The sequence below is a fragment of the Seriola lalandi genome, unplaced genomic scaffold (assembly GCF_002814215.2).
Source record: "Seriola lalandi dorsalis isolate HSWRI2012SDOR001 ecotype SW California unplaced genomic scaffold, Sedor1 jcf7180002054446, whole genome shotgun sequence".
Lineage (NCBI taxonomy): Eukaryota > Metazoa > Chordata > Actinopteri > Carangiformes > Carangidae > Seriola > Seriola lalandi.
In genome coordinates this window covers 39,810-55,502 of record NW_019524999.1, presented here as the reverse complement: position 1 = coordinate 55,502, position 15,693 = coordinate 39,810, and the positions used below count along the sequence as shown (strand labels likewise).

The following is a 15,693-nucleotide window of genomic DNA, read 5'->3' as shown; positions in this document are numbered from 1 at the left end:
GAACAAACACAGTAAAGGTGTTTGGACGAGCTGAGTGAATGCCAGATAGGGAGAGTTCACCCTCTAGGAATCATGTTATAACTAAGCTTTTCCTGGAGTTAAACAAAGCTCTGAAGCTCACTGAATTACTGTCATAACAAATCATATCAACCCTTTGCTGGTCCACTTGTGTATTGTGTGCAACATGTGTTGGTTCAGGTAGGAACAGCATGTGTATATATGAGTGTACGCTTACAGATTACACTTACGGATGTATGCATGTGATGTTTGCACTTGTGGTGTGTTTTTTTATCATACCGCACATCCTTCTTTTTGTAGAAGGACACGTCCAACACAATATGTCTGAGTGTAACTGTGTGTCTGTGGTTGTGTGTGTTTGGGTAGACTACCCACGTACAGAGACGTCTCCCCAGAACTTGGCCACATCGTAGTCATTGATGCGGAGGAACTCGGTGAACCAACTGATGGACCTCTTGCTGCCTTTGTCCACTGTCTCGTCTCGCTCGAAGTTCTCATTGTGTTTGTTGACTGAGTAGTTGGTCAGATGCATGTAGAGCTGGCTCTGTGGAGACAATAGGGAGTTAGGAGGGCCTTTGTACGTTAGACATTTACATATGCATGTTGACATCTGTCTATTTCTAGATTTATTTAATTTGAAAGCAGTAAAACAATTTCATGGGGCATCTCTTGCATAGCAACACAGATTTGAGAGAAATAGGCATGATTTTACCTGCCGAATGTGTACTACAATCATAGTCTGTATGGCTACAATGTGTCATTGAGTGGTTGACTATAACCAGCCATTGTATAACCATGTTGTATCCCTCTATTTAAACATAAAACCCCACAGTTGAAGACAATACATCCTTGTCCTTAGCCTACAAGGTAATAACGCTGTGACTGCAGGCCACTGCAGCCCCCGATGGCTGTCTGGAAGCCACTCTCTGTGGGATTGAACATCCATCTCAATGGCATGACTCACTCCATCATGTGTCACAAACTGGGTAAGACAATACACACTTGTGCCACAGGAGGAGTCCAGCGTGTCTATGTGTTTGTGTGTTCATACTTTAGATAAGCATCATGCTTGATAGGAAGCTGTGTGTGTGTGTGTGTGTGTGTGTGTGTGTGTGTGTGTGTGTGTGTGTGTGTGTGTGTGTGTGTGTGAGTGTGTGTATACATCCCATCATCAGCAACAGACTGTGCTTCAGCAGGTGCAGAACCTCAAGGCAAATATGAGCGGCTTGATATTACAAGAGACATCTGGCATGTGGACATTTACGCTTAGCTGTGTGCATACAGTATGCCTGCACATTCTGTCTATGTGTGTGTGTGTGTGTGTGTGTGTGTGTGTGAGAGCCTTACAGCTGTCGGCATTGTTGACCGTGTATTTGAGTGTGTGCACTGCGTTTCCTAACCTCTGTCCTCCTGTGTGTTTGTGTGTCTAATTTGATTACGTCGAGTTGCATGGCAGATACATTGTTCTGTGACTCTACTTCTGCTATCTGCTATCTCTGTAGTGCATTTCTGACTCACATGATTGGCCACACACTAGGTACTGAATGTACTTTCTATAAATCCATGAACAGTTGTGGGCACATTGTGTACAACTCATTTGTGCACAGATGTACTGTTATCAGTAAGTTATTGCTGATACACAATATACATTACCATGTGTGTGTTTCAAAGTTTGTGTATCTATAACTTTAGTATAAAATGCTACACAAATAACGATCGTTATTAATAGCATTATTAGCTATTATAGTTTGAGGCTCACCAGGTTGGCCTCACTGGGTGCGTGGTACTTCTCTGTGCCCATGCGAACCAGGCCATCGTTGTAGAGAAAAATGCGAAGTGGGTCGCAGGAAGTGACGAGGATGTAGATGCGCAGGTCAAACTTGTAGCCCTCCATCAGGAAGGGCTTGTCCAGGTACTCCTGAACGATAAAGTGCTCCTGGGCTGGCAACTTCTCACAGTTACGGATAAGCGAGATCCTGGATAGACAGAAACTTTATTAATCCTCGGGGGGGAAATTGGGGTGTCGTCAGCAGCATAATAAAATATTGCATAGTAAAGACAAAAAAGATAATTAAAAAAATGATAGATGGCAGCATAGCAGGGACAATGAACATGACTGATGACATTGGCACTGTCTTATATATGTGCTGAAGCAAAAAAAAAATTGAGCCAAACAGTATACAGATTTTATGGGTTTCAACACAATATTTCATTTCAAAGTCATCTGGAAAAGTTCAGGAAAAGACATATTTCTGGGGTGCCACATCCTTCTGTTCTGTTGATACTTTCAATCTTCACATCCAAGATTAACCTTGCCCTGCTACTGTTTCAAAATAATTGATATCAAACATAGTAATCTACAGGAGTAACAGATGCAGTCAGAGGGAGAAGATATGTACTTACTGTGCATGGAAAGATTTTTACATTTACATTAAAGATATTCAGCTCTTAAGAGTGAATGTGTCTGAGCCATTGGTGCCCTGGTGGTAGTCCTGTGACCTTCTACTGCTATAGAACCTTCACTGAAAACATATGTAAATGAGCGCACTCAGCATGCCTCAGGTCTAGTTTGAGCAGGACAAGCTGTTTGGCTCTGTGGGGTATTGAAAGTTCCAAATATTTTGCTACCCTGTTCATTGCCTGGCCTTCTCAATAAAACAGCTGAAAAAGAAATGTACAAAAAACAGACAAGTACAACACAAATGCTGGTTTGTCTGAGCATCTGGAGAACATTGTGGTTTTCTGAAGCAAAACTCCACTGTCTGAATGACACAGTGCATCAAATGCTGTAGCAGGGACTTTAAGCTGTGGGCAGGTTAATAGGAGCAGACACTGTGCTCCGTTTCAACCTCCACTCTAATTCATTTGCTTTGGTCTCATGTCACTGGCACTCAGGCCTTATAGTATGCAGACCATTGCTAGCTGGACTCACAAATGAGTTGTGTTAGTTTGTGTGCATCCATGTAGCTGTGCATGTGAGGGTGAGGGGCAATATTTGGCATGTGTGCAGGGAGGGTGAGGGGTTGTTTTTAAACAATCTCCCTCTATGTACAAGCAATGTGACTGACCTATATCACCATCACTCATAGTTAAGGCGGACTCAGGCTAAATTGGTTACATGCACGGCCTGAAAGGCCCCATTACACACATGCAGGCAGGCACACCACACACACCAACACAATATTTGGCCAAGATGTAAAGACTTGATTGTTAAAAAAGTACAGTTTGAGGTATTGAGATATTGTGGCACCAAGCCACCAGAGGGCAAACATTGTTCTGCTCTGTGGCTTCAGTAATCACAGCCAGAACGCACAGTATCTTGGGAGCAGTGACGTCTGTGTTGTTGTAATTTAACCAAAGAATTCACCTGCTCAGTAAACTCTACAGCAAAAACACTGGAACATTGTTGATTTGCTTCTAAAGAAGGTTTATTTATCACAAACCAGAGAGATGTGTGAGTCTAGACTGGGATCAGGTATTGTCTCTGCGGTTATGATGAAATAAAATCGTAGTTCAGCAGTCCTCCTTTCAGAGGTTTAATAAAACCTCCCCCAGCTTGTAGATCTCGCTTAGTGTAATGTTAGTGTTACTTGGAGTTTATCAATCACCACTTGCTCCCGCCAACTAAAAGAGTGCTGTATTATAGACGAGCGCTCCATTGGCCTGCTTATCACCGCTCTTGAACAGAAAAGAACAGGGAGAATTTGATGGGAGCCTGGCCAACGATGTGAGGGGCCCTCCTAACTGGCAGACAGCAAGCTGAATGATGAGGACAGGGTTAACAGTGTTAGTTAGTCGAGGAGGAGTAGCTGAGGAGAAGACGACATGATTGATGAGCTGGGGTGTCAGATAATCACGGCCCACTCTCCCCTGCCTATTTAATTTGGCACCGGAGGGGATCTCGCCTTTTTAAGCCCCACACGCACTTTTATTTTGTTTCCCTTATAACAAGCTGTGCTTCAGACACAAACAATAACTTCATTTAGTTGGCCGACGGAAAAATAAATTACAGGGGGTAGATATAACTTAATTTCCTGCCGCGTCACACCATGCAAAAAAATAGAGAAAAATCTAATCTTGTGAGCCGCCTGCCGTTGAGTGGTCGAGCTAAACTCATCATCTTTCATATTCTTAATGTATTGCAATAATTCAGCCTTTGCTGCCTTTTATTCTTTAATAAATAAGGGCTTAGTGCAGCATGGAGTTATAAGTAATGCTCACATTATACCAGAAAGGACAAATTCAAAGAGAATGAGAGGGAGAGGTGAAGCACAATGAGCCATTTGTACTTCAATATCCCCACCTATTGGTGCCAGTGATGAATGCACTCCAAAGTATTTCTTCATACATGCACATCGGGGATCACATTTTCAAAGAATAAGAAGTCAAAAAGAATACTTAATAAATGTTTTGCAATCTGAGCCGTTTCAACGTATTCTGAAGTGCTCAAGAGAGCAACGTGCAATGTGCAAGGGAAAAACTTTTTTTTTTCATAGGACCCTGTTTTTGGCCTGTCTTTTAGTTTACATTTTATCTTATGAAACAGAATTATTTGTAAAACCAACTACACTTGAATTGTTGAGCTTGACACCACTGGGCATTTTAATTTTATTTCAGTCTTGTCTCTGCAGTCTTGACCTCCATATGGGTCAAACAGTAACTGATTATAATTCTGTTTTGAGTGTCATATGAGTTGGTTTGGCTCATAAATAAAATGTAAGAATCAGTTACAGTGGTTATTTTAGAGACATTGCTTGTGTTGTTGATCACCTCTCAAATATTAACTGAACTGTTTGATCTTTCATTATTTGAGTTACTTATCCTGGTCAGAGAACTCCAAATGTCTCTTTCCCCAGGGAGCTTACTGATTTCCATCAGCTCCCCCTGGGAAGGAGATGTAAACCCCCAAAGGTGTTGTCGCTCTGGCCTGAGGTCTCCTCCCAGTCAGCGGCACCTGGAGCACCTCCAGAAACCAGGGAGCTTTTTAACTAGATGACCAAACAAGCTCAAATGGCTCTTCTCAAAGCAAAGGAGCTTTAAATTCAATACCAACCGCACACTCATCCAGGCTTATGATGTTCAGTTGTGTTGACGTTGTGTCAGAGGGGAGTCATTTCAACTCCCTGAAGAATTTTGTTTTGTAATGTTTTGTCCACACAATGTTTGTTTGACAAACATTATGGGGACAGTAATGCCTAATAAAGCACTGTTCACTATAGGATTAAGAATACTATAGGCGATTACTGTGATTTAGAATATACACGTGTACCTAATAAACTAAATAAAACATGCATGCAATCAAGGATTTGGTGCTGATTTTCTAAACACTTCACAATTTCAACTGTTTCAACATACCAATAGAAATGTGACATCACAACCTCAGATAAGCTTTTACTCTATGGAACTGAAAGTAAATATGCATTCAGGTACCACAGCCTGCTCATCTTTTGATAAAGAGATGCTATTGAGAGACAGCATACCCTGGAGCAGCCATCTTGATCCATTTTAGTCTGACTGGTCTCTGCTGATGGGGCCTCATAAAGGAATCCAATAATCACATGCAGAGACCTTCAGGGGAGGAACTACAGTAACTGCCAGAGATCGTATGTGTGTGTGTGTGTGTATGTGTTTGTGTTTGTGTGTGTGTGTGTGTGCGTGCGTGCGTGCGTGCGTGCGTGCGTGCGTGCGTGTGTCCTCCACTGGCAGCGATAACCTCTGATTTATGGAGAGTGTGACCATCGAGGACAATGAGGCCAACAATGACTTCCACCACACCCTCTCAGCTCAAATACTCAATCTGGTCCCAGTCATAATGGTAGTTCCATAGACACCCATGTCAGGGTCACAAACCCCTTAATGCCTTGTTTTATTGTGCTTGTCCTCTATTTGTTCTACTGCTAATTTCCTCCTTCTCTCACTCACTCTCTTACTTTCTGTCCTTTCCTTCAGTTACTATCTCCCGCTCCCACCTGCCCCGGTCCGCCCTGTCAGTCTTATAGTCAATGTGTTAGATTGCTTTGGGTCACTTGCTAGCCTGTGACCTACCCGTGACCCATGGCTCCGTTGGCAGGTTTGACGATAAAGGTCTTCTGCTTGCGTTTACGGCGTAGCTCTTTGACGTAGTTCTGGAACTGAGTGTATTCGGCAGGGAAGATCCAGGTTTTGGGTATGAAGCTGTACTCTTGAGGCTGGCACTTGATCATTCTGCAGAGACAAAGATAGGGGGTGTGTGGGAGTATGGTGATTGTATTTCTTATTCAAAATTCTATGTCTCTGTCTGGCATGTTTTAAAATAAGAATTTGCATTTTTTTTAAGACAAGAACATGCTGTGCTTTTACACTGGTGTCTTTTTTTACTTTAATATGGCTTGTAATGGTGGGATTCTACAAATACCCAGTTGTAAGTTATTAGAGTGCCAGCTGGCTAAACACTGAGCTTTGAAATACTTTTGCTTCTGCACATCTGCAAATGAATCAAAGTACACTCATTTTCTGTGTTGAAAGAGACAGAAAACTTACTTGGACATGTTTCTTGCTAGGCAGTCTTTCCGGCAGATTTCGCCCATGCCAGGGAAATGGTTAATTCTCTGCAGAGGGACAGGCAGACATAATAATGTTGTTAGGGCCATTACGCCACTCAATTCCACCCCCACCCCTTCATAAAAATGAGCACATTAAAGGCAGCAACCTGAAGTGAGCTTACAATGTCCTGACATTTATGCCCAATTACGGACTCAAAACAAAAAGGTGACGCTGAGACCTTTCTCAACCCTTATTTAGTTTACCATATTTTTTTTATACATTAAAGGTTGGGGAGGGAAGAGGCGAAGGGGAAAAAAAAAGATCAATCTCAACTCCGAGGGGCCGAGGTAATTGGTTCTGCATCGCAAGCTCCTGCAGTGACAGTTGAATGAATTGCTTTGAATGCGTCGAAAGGGGGGTGGGGGGTAAAGGAAAAACTCTGGATTTTCTGTATTCTTTGACCAAATGAGCCTGAACAGGGGCGTTAATTAGGCTCGTATGAACTGAAACTTGACAGCAAACTCTCACAGTACATCACTAAAAGGAAAAAAGGAAAAAATTAACAGAGGGAGAGAGAGAGCAGAGAGGAAAAAAACAAGAACGAACAGTGTAAAAGGAGTCTGTGATTATTATCCAAATGAGACAGACGTAATTAGGGATTCAGAAGAATTGCACAATTATGCCAATGCCGCGAGACGACGTGGCTTGTGAGGGGAAATCAAAACCAATTGTTGAGGGACTTCTACTTTTCTTCTGAGAAATTATCTCATGAAACACCACAGTAGCGCGAGGGAGCAAGTAAAAACAATTGACAGCAAATCACCAGTTCTATGTGAAACATTAGCGACATTGCTACACGTTAAGCTGTTACAGTATTTGTAATATTCAATCTACTTAGCTGAACTCTTGCTGCCCCTATCCTAACAAGCCATACTCTTTCTGACTAGTCTGTGATTTAATCGATCATTAGTGTCCAGTCTAATCAAATAAGCACTCGTGAAGATGGATGGCCAACGCTTGCAGCAGAGGGAGAGCAGCCAAATTCACTCAGCAGGACAAGGAGGTCAAACAGAGGTAAGATCACTCTCAGACTAGTACACAGAACTCAGAGCAACCCTTGTTGTTTAGGCCTGCCTCATCAACATCAGTTGATAGTGACATTTGAAACCTGCCCCACCACCCCCTGCTGCTCACAACTTGTCAGTCTACCTGTCAATCTTCCCATCTGTCTCTGTGTAGGCTCTGTTGTTCCCTCTCCCTCTCACTCTGTCCACCCCTCTCTCCTATTTGCTATTCTCTCTCTTACCTCCCACGGTCTGAGGAAAAGCAGATTGGCAGATTCAGAGCCGTCTGTCCATCTTCACTTTTTTCCTTTCTTTTCTATTCTATTTTGTTTTATTCTGACATTTACTATATTTCAAATCAATCTTCTTTGCTTCCCCCCCGCTCCATCTGTCCCAAATTTCTCTTTACACAATCTCCTTTCCAACTGCTCTCATCAATTTTTTACTTATATTTCTCTTCACCTAGTATTTTACTTCTACTGGGAACAAGTATATGTAAATGTAAATGTAACGTAAGGCAGGGTGGTGTGCCAACACTGATTATGTCCCAGTCAAATCAGAAAATGATCAGGTTCATCAGGTTCAGCAACCTGATCCACGGTTTTGATGGACACCACCCCATTTCCATAAACTGTGTGCACATATGATAATCTCTGTATACTGTTTTCACTTACTCTATCAAAGACTAACTGTGAGTAAGGATTATACAAATTACCTTCACTAGTTTTGATCCACACTTCTGAATACTTATGAACACACTATGCAACATGGTATTTTGCACATTCATGACATTTAGTTATATATAATTGAGTAATGATGAAGTTTTTTAAAAGCAGTTTGAGATTTGTGATTTTGGCTATATAAATAAATAAAAATTTAAATAAAACTGACTAGACTTTACTTGACTAAGTAAATGCAAATCAGAAACTCCTTATTGTATTTTAACTGTTGTATTGTAACTGTTTATATAGTTTGATAGAGGTTTAAAAAGGTTTTTTTGTTACAATAAGCGAGTGTCATCACTTGTTTTTTCATGGCACAGGGAACTCTACACATCATGTTGTTTTAATAGGCTTCAGTATGACCACTTTAAAAATTTTCACAAACTGTATATAAGTGTTGATTACAAAAAGATTACTTTTTTCATTGAAAAACCTATTTGTAGGCATGTGGCATGTATTCCCTGCTGAGGTTAACCAGCAGTATACAGGAGGCCTTGTTGTCCTCACATGTAATGTGTATGCCACATTAGCAATGGATGTGCTAGCAAATAAAATGACTGTATTCTTTGACCAAATGAGCCTGAAAGGGATATGATATCTGCTAACAGGGATAGATTTAAGGTGTAATCGCTTTCTTTCAATACAATTTGGTTTTTGACAATAACTGTGAATAAACCTTTTGTTACAGTTCAAATCTTATCATATTATAGTGAAAACTCTTTAGAGGCTTGGGAAAAGGCCTAGCACCACAGAGGCTTAGTGGTTTGTTCTCTCTGCAAGAATATAAAAAACATCTAGGAATGCTTTGTGCCTAATAATTCTGCAGAAAAATATCTAAAGGAAGGGATTTGGTTTACTTTATCAGAAAAGAATTTTGATAAAATTTTCTCAGCACATGAGGGTTAAAGTAGATGTCTATTTAATCTTTTATATCCCTTTCTTCTGGTGCACTGCCCTATTTCCTCTCTTTCATCTTTTCTCTTATATGGAATCCTGGGGAAAATTCTATCTGATGTTACCTATACTTTATTAGAGGCATGTTATGTTATGTTTTTAATTTAAGGTCAGCTGATGTTTTTCGGACATGTCCCTCAAAACTTTTAATTCCCAAACTTACATACATCTACTGGGAGCTCGCATAAGAGCTGATCAGTATCATAATCTTTGGCTGTTTGTCTCTGAGCAGATTTACTGGAGCACACTGTAAAAATCCAGACTTTCATGTTCAATGAAGCAATTGGATTCGACACCCTTTCGGTCATACGCTCTATTCTCCAACCTCTAGGTTACCAAGGTTTGCTGACTTGACATGGTAGCAATGCAGTATACCTGATAATTCCTGAGCTCAGCGATTTTCTCGTGCTGCACAGCCGAGTCATTCCAGATGAGGTTGGCAGTCTCGTCCTCATCCCGGGTCTTGATGAAGTCCATCTCATTGATGACTATACGAACTGGGGGAAAAACACTTATTACATTGTATTCCATTAATAGAATGAGCAACACAATCATTTAAATGAACTTTATCCACTTAACTTTGGGGGAAAAAAAGAGCCATATTCATAATGACAAAGCAATTTACTGATATAGATGCAGAATAAGAACATCTGAGCTAGACCCACAAATCAAATATTTCTACTTTGTAGATCAGTGTTTCACTCAAACATTTTCCCTATGCTTAAATTTTGTTTTTGCATACATTAAGAGAGAAATGAGTCCAGGAGATTATAGATGAAAAAGCTCACAGCAATATTTACCATTCATGGAATGGCTGCAGAGCAGCCAATCGTAATGCCTCTCTTCAAAAAGATAAATTAATTGTCTGTAATGCATTCAAATCCCACTGGAAACCCCATATATGAGAGATAGGTGGCAAGCCCATTTTGACATTAATCCAACAACTATTTATTATTCAGTGAGTAATGAAAAATTCATATGCCCTAACGAAACACGGTATTAATTAATTTTCTTGAAAGCCTTCACAAACCTGGAGAAGGCTTGCCTAATGTTGCATGATGGCACTTGAATGGGAAAGGGATGGTTCCGATGTAACTTCATCCATCTGTTAAAACGTCAATAGAGGCTAACACTGTTTTGCTAACTGGAACAGGGAGGGTTTACATCACAGCAGGGCTATGCTTGCAGTTACCAGTAGGGGCTTTGAGTACAAAGCAATAATCAATCCTCATCTAACTGAACAAATACCCTTAGGGCCAGAGTTTACATTCTCTTCTCAGTGGGTGCAAAGCAAATTTCCAACACCATATTCCCTGACCTTTAACCTTACCTGTAATACTATAAATTCTGAAACAAAAAAAGACAGGTGCAAAAAAAGTAACAGCAAAAATGAGCCATCCATCTGGCCCTTAGTGTTAATTTTCCTTCAAAATAGCCCTGCAGTACCCTCTGAATGGCCACTGTGAGGGTCTCGTCACAGCTAGCAAACTGACTCACAGCTAGACTCCCATCTACCTACAGGATCCCGGCAGCCCCTAACTTCTACTCACTGCTGCTGACTCCTTAGTTTCATAGGTTGCAGTTCACCCCTGAGAGCTCTGCTGCCACACAATATAGAGCGCATGTGAGGAGTGCTTACTATGCTCTTTTGGCCCTTCTCAAAAAAAAAAAACAAAAAAAAAAAAAACAAACTCACTGCCAAGTTAAATTACTTCAATAAAGATTTATGTATGTATGCAAGGCCGAGTTGTCTCTGTGTGAACTGTTTTACTGGACTGCAGCTCTAGTAAGTTTAATTTAAGACATTACATAACAACAGCCTCCTTCAAACAATCCGCCACAGAAAATTTAATTTTATTGCTGAGACAGCATTGTGATTGGTTTTGTGGTGTTTTGAAGGACTGATTGAGCCATACAGAGAACTGCTTCTGAAATAAAGCAATATAAACTGCCAGTTCTGCTCACTCATCATTTCATTCAGAAAATCAAAATATGAATTCAGAAGCTTGAAATGTGAGGCTTTGTGTTATACACACTGTCGCTAGATCTGACATAAATGTAGCTTACCAGGCAAGACCAATTATCGTTTACTATGTGTTCGTTAATGTTAATAGAGCTTGCCACATGTAAGTAGTATCCTGAAAAAAGAATAAGTGAACTTATACCAATACTGCAACTGAAACTACAACCATTTACATTGCTGCTAAACTGCCTCAGGCTACTCCCTTGTTTTTCAACAAAAAACATCAATACAAGGAGAATGTACATCAATGAGAAGGTTTCATCACCCATCTCACAGAAAGCCTCTTTTCATCCTACAGTGGATTCCCAGTTATTATGAACTCTGTGATCTATTTTGTCTGTAGACTGACATTTTTGTAGTGTATGCCTGTTTTCGCGCCTTCCCAAACCTGTTTTTATTTGTGTCTATTGAACATTTCTATGTAATGCAGTTGTTACTGTAATTTCAACAGCATTTAAACACCATCAGAACTAGATTACCATACCAATCTCATATTTGGTGCCGGCGACATTGGCGGTGATGGTGCCTTTTTTCTTTTTGGTGTGCACCTTCCTCTTCCCACTGCTCCGGTAGGAGCCCACAGATGGCCCGTTCACGGGGGACGCTCCTTGATCCTCTGGGGGAGGAGACAGCAGACAACAAAACTAGATACAGTCACAGCTTGTGCTCCAGACACTGGGGAGGGGGGCAGGGGTTGCTGGAGTCTTCCAATATTTCTCTCACTCCTGCAAGGGATTTAGTGGGGTTTGTTTATGGGGCTAGAGCATAAATTAGTTAAGCGTCTTGTTTGGTATAGCTACATGCATCATGATCCATTTATCATTACCTGTATATATATATGTGTGTGTGTGTGTGTGTGTGTGTGTGTGTGTGTGTGTGTGTGTGTGTGTGTGTGTGCTCTATGTATGGGAGAATAGTACAGATGAAGAGGCAGGTACATGTATGAGCAGGTGGCCAGGTGTATGTGTGCTTCTGAGTGCCACAGTGCATATACAAAAATATGCCAACCAACCGAACCATCTAACAGAATAACTATCCATCACAGAGAGTTGGGAGTTGGACTTCTCTTACTCACCTCCATCATTGGGAGGGGAGGGCATCTCAGGGGCTGGAGTAGTGAAGGGGCAAGCCAAGCTTTCTGCCAGGCTTGGTGGGCAGGCTTCACGGGATACTCACAGCACCCTCCAAGGGCTTTCACACTCGCACTAGTTAGTCTTCCTTGCCTTGGGCTGTATGGACAATGTGGTTCAGGATGGCCCAATGGATCATCTGAGCATCTCCCTGGCGCCTTTCAGCAGCATAAAGAGCAGCAGCAGAGTCTGGGTGGGCAGGGGAGTTTGAAGAGGGAAAGCAGTGGTGGGGAAGAGTGGGAGGGGGGAGGGACTCTCAAGGGTCTCCACAGCCCCAGCTTATTTACAGCCCCAAGAGGAGAAAGGGAGGGAGGGGGTGGACAGGGGGATGGATACGAATGCCTGTGGAGGAGAAGGAAAAAGATCTTTTACAGTTGCAGAACAGTAGCAGTGGGCTGACTGCTCAGTGTGGATTAGTGTGGATTTTCTTGCTGGACTGAAGTGCATTGGACAACAGCAGCAACAGCAGCATACAGGCCTATCACAGTCTACATCAGTCACTCTGACACTGACCATAACAGTTCAGGGAAAAATCTGTACAGCTCTGACACTGCAGTGCTACTAGTGAAATAATCTAAAGGTGTGTGATGTCCAGTGGGCTAATTGCTATTCCATGGAACCATTGTGAAATATTAATGTGGTTGTCAAGTAAAGGGTCTGCAGCATCTCATTGTGTCTCATGCTTATGCCAGCTGGGTTTCATTGTATGGCTGGGAGGTCACTTCATTCAAACAGATGGCATCTTTACAGTGGTTTGTTAAAAGGATGCTCCAAGCTATGAACAGTGTGGGAAATTAACACCAGTCACCAGCCAAATTCTGTTATTGTTTGGCTGAGGTCTGCGTGTGTGTGTCATCAAACCATTTTTGGAGGTAATCAACCAATGCTGCGATGTCCTGTCTCATAAAAATTTGTTGGCTGGGACAGCATAGTGACTCAGTGGTTAGCAGTGCTGCCTCACAGCAAGAAATTACTATTTGAGTCCCTGTCTGCTTTGTGTGGGCATTGCATGTTCTCTTTTTGTCACTGTGGATTTTCATGTCCAGGTGCTTTAGATTCCTCCCATTTTCAAAGACAAAGCAGCTTTCAGGTGGACTGAAGACTCCTAACTGCCCACAGGTGTAAAACTGTGTGACTCTGCCCATTGATGGACTGCCAAGGCATAAATTGCTTCCCCACCTTACAGAGCAGTTGAAACGATTCCAGCTGCTCATGATCCTCACAAGTCAAATAGTGCATGTAGCTGCTAAATTTTAGTCACAATAATCCATACTAATGGACTGAAGGGTCAGAACCTGTCCTCAATCAAGCGGTCACAAGATAAATCTCAACCGTTGTGAGATGATTAACAGGAGATAAACATCTTTCTGCGACACAAAATTAAGTATTTTTTATCTATTTTACTTTAATCTTTTCTTTTTTTCTTGTGAATTACTGGCTAGTTTTATCTTTTCAAGTCATATTAGGGAAAATATCCCTCTTTGGTTGGCCTGGCCAAACCCATAAACATATCCAACCAAGCATATCCAATGAGCTGTCGCAACAAAGCAAAGCTTCTTTTTCAGGCGGTCACAAGCCAAAACGTCTGGGAACCACTGCCTTACACGAGTTTTAAAACTTCCTATATACAAATAGAATAGTGTTTTCAAAGTTTCCTCTTTGCTGGCAAATGGTAAATGCTGCATATTCAAAACTCAGGGGGCTTAACTGTGATGAATTCTGTATTATATTCCATGCAAGCAAGACAGTTTTCAGCTCAACCTCTTCCTATGGTTGAAAGGGGAAAAAAATCAGAAATTCTAATCATGGTGTTATGATTTTGCGGAGGAAAAATAATAACAGTCAAAGAAGTGGAGCTAAACAGATGCAAATAAATCATAAATCATAGGTAAAGTTTTTAGGCTACATCTACAGTACACTGTTTCATGATGCTTCTTTTGCATTTCATAAAGAGATCAACAGTAGCCTCTAGTGGTGAGAATATACTGAAAAGCCTATTTCCTTTCTACGCGCACACACACACACACAAAAACACACACACCAATACACCTGAAGGTGCACATATACATGCATACACATTGGAAGATATGCACACAACCTGACTTGAAAAGCAACTGTATTGATTCAATCAACATCTCTGGACAAATCAGAACAGGGAAACAATCCAATCACATTACTTGATCACTCAATAGTGTTCACTGTCAGCCTCTTAGTCTGCCTGTGGTAAGCACATTGATCCTGCGGAGGACAGAGACTGGAATGAGATCAGCAGAGGGGGGGAGAGCAACAACAAAGAGTCACAGTGATAAAGTGAGGCAAGCTGTGCTGTTGACAACCTGCCCCCATCTCCCATTGGTGTACTGGCTCTCTGTACAGGAGGCAGAAAACAGTCTCTATAGGTGCACCAGACCGTTGTGTCATGTAAACCCTCAGGAGCAGGAGGTGATCTGACAGGTACATGTGATGCAACTAAACACCTACAAACACTCACACACACATGCATTCTCTAATGCAAGTAATCTCTCTAAGAAAAATACACACAATTCCCTGACAAGGGCTGTGGTGTTAATCCTAATTGTTCTGCATAATATTACAGAGTTATTAATCTTCATAATTCAAAGAACAATTATACTATTGCTCTTTTTGTGATTGATCAACACTGCATACCAGCATCTTAATTGTTTTCAGCTACAGCAGACATTCAAAAGTTATGTTTTACTAATGCTATTTATCTCAATATCTATAATTATGAATGTAAACCTCATTGCTACAGCTTCAAAGAGCTAATGTTCTGCATTACGAGTCTAAACTTTTCAGTCATGCTACCATGATAATTCAAAAAAGCCCAATCGCAAACATAAATTCAGTTTTCAAATATCTCCAGACAGTGTGATTAGATTTCTTTATTTACATTTCTTAGAGCAAAATATCAACACTGATTTTCTGTCCAGGCTTGTTTGCCTGGCAGCCACAAAAGGTCACAGTTGAGGCACTTTGGTAGCACACTGATGGATGACCCAGCAAAAAAGTCTCTCATGTTTTCATTTGTCTTAGTGGTAATGGTGGTTATCAGCCACAAGAGGGCCTAGTTTTACCTGGATTCACATGATAGAAGTGGGATTTCAATGTAACCAGATACCAGATAAAAGTAACTGTATCACTGACTGACAGGGGCCTAAAGCAGGGCATCCCGTTGTGACATCACAGGTTTTAATTCAGCTCAGCAACCATCTTCATGTCATACCTCTCCTATATTTAAA

General features: G+C 41.3%; 1 protein-coding gene across 4 annotated transcripts in view; it reads right to left on the bottom strand.

Moving 5' to 3' along the window:
- ttll7 (tubulin tyrosine ligase-like family, member 7) overlaps window positions 1-15,693 on the bottom strand; it is a 68,063-nt gene that overhangs the window by 48,694 nt on the left and 3,676 nt on the right. For all 4 annotated transcript variants that reach the window (XM_023411041.2, XM_023411040.2, XM_023411042.2 and 1 more), the window contains exons 2-8: window positions 12,379-12,775; window positions 11,788-11,919; window positions 9,656-9,777; window positions 6,538-6,605; window positions 6,064-6,222; window positions 1,778-1,994; window positions 398-562 (exon numbers count right to left, since the gene is read on the bottom strand). In XM_023411041.2, the coding sequence (XP_023266809.1) occupies window positions 398-562; window positions 1,778-1,994; window positions 6,064-6,222; window positions 6,538-6,605; window positions 9,656-9,777; window positions 11,788-11,919; window positions 12,379-12,403 (888 nt within the window). In that variant the 5' untranslated portion in view covers window positions 12,404-12,775. The remainder of the gene's footprint in view (window positions 1-397; window positions 563-1,777; window positions 1,995-6,063; window positions 6,223-6,537; window positions 6,606-9,655; window positions 9,778-11,787; window positions 11,920-12,378; window positions 12,776-15,693) is intronic.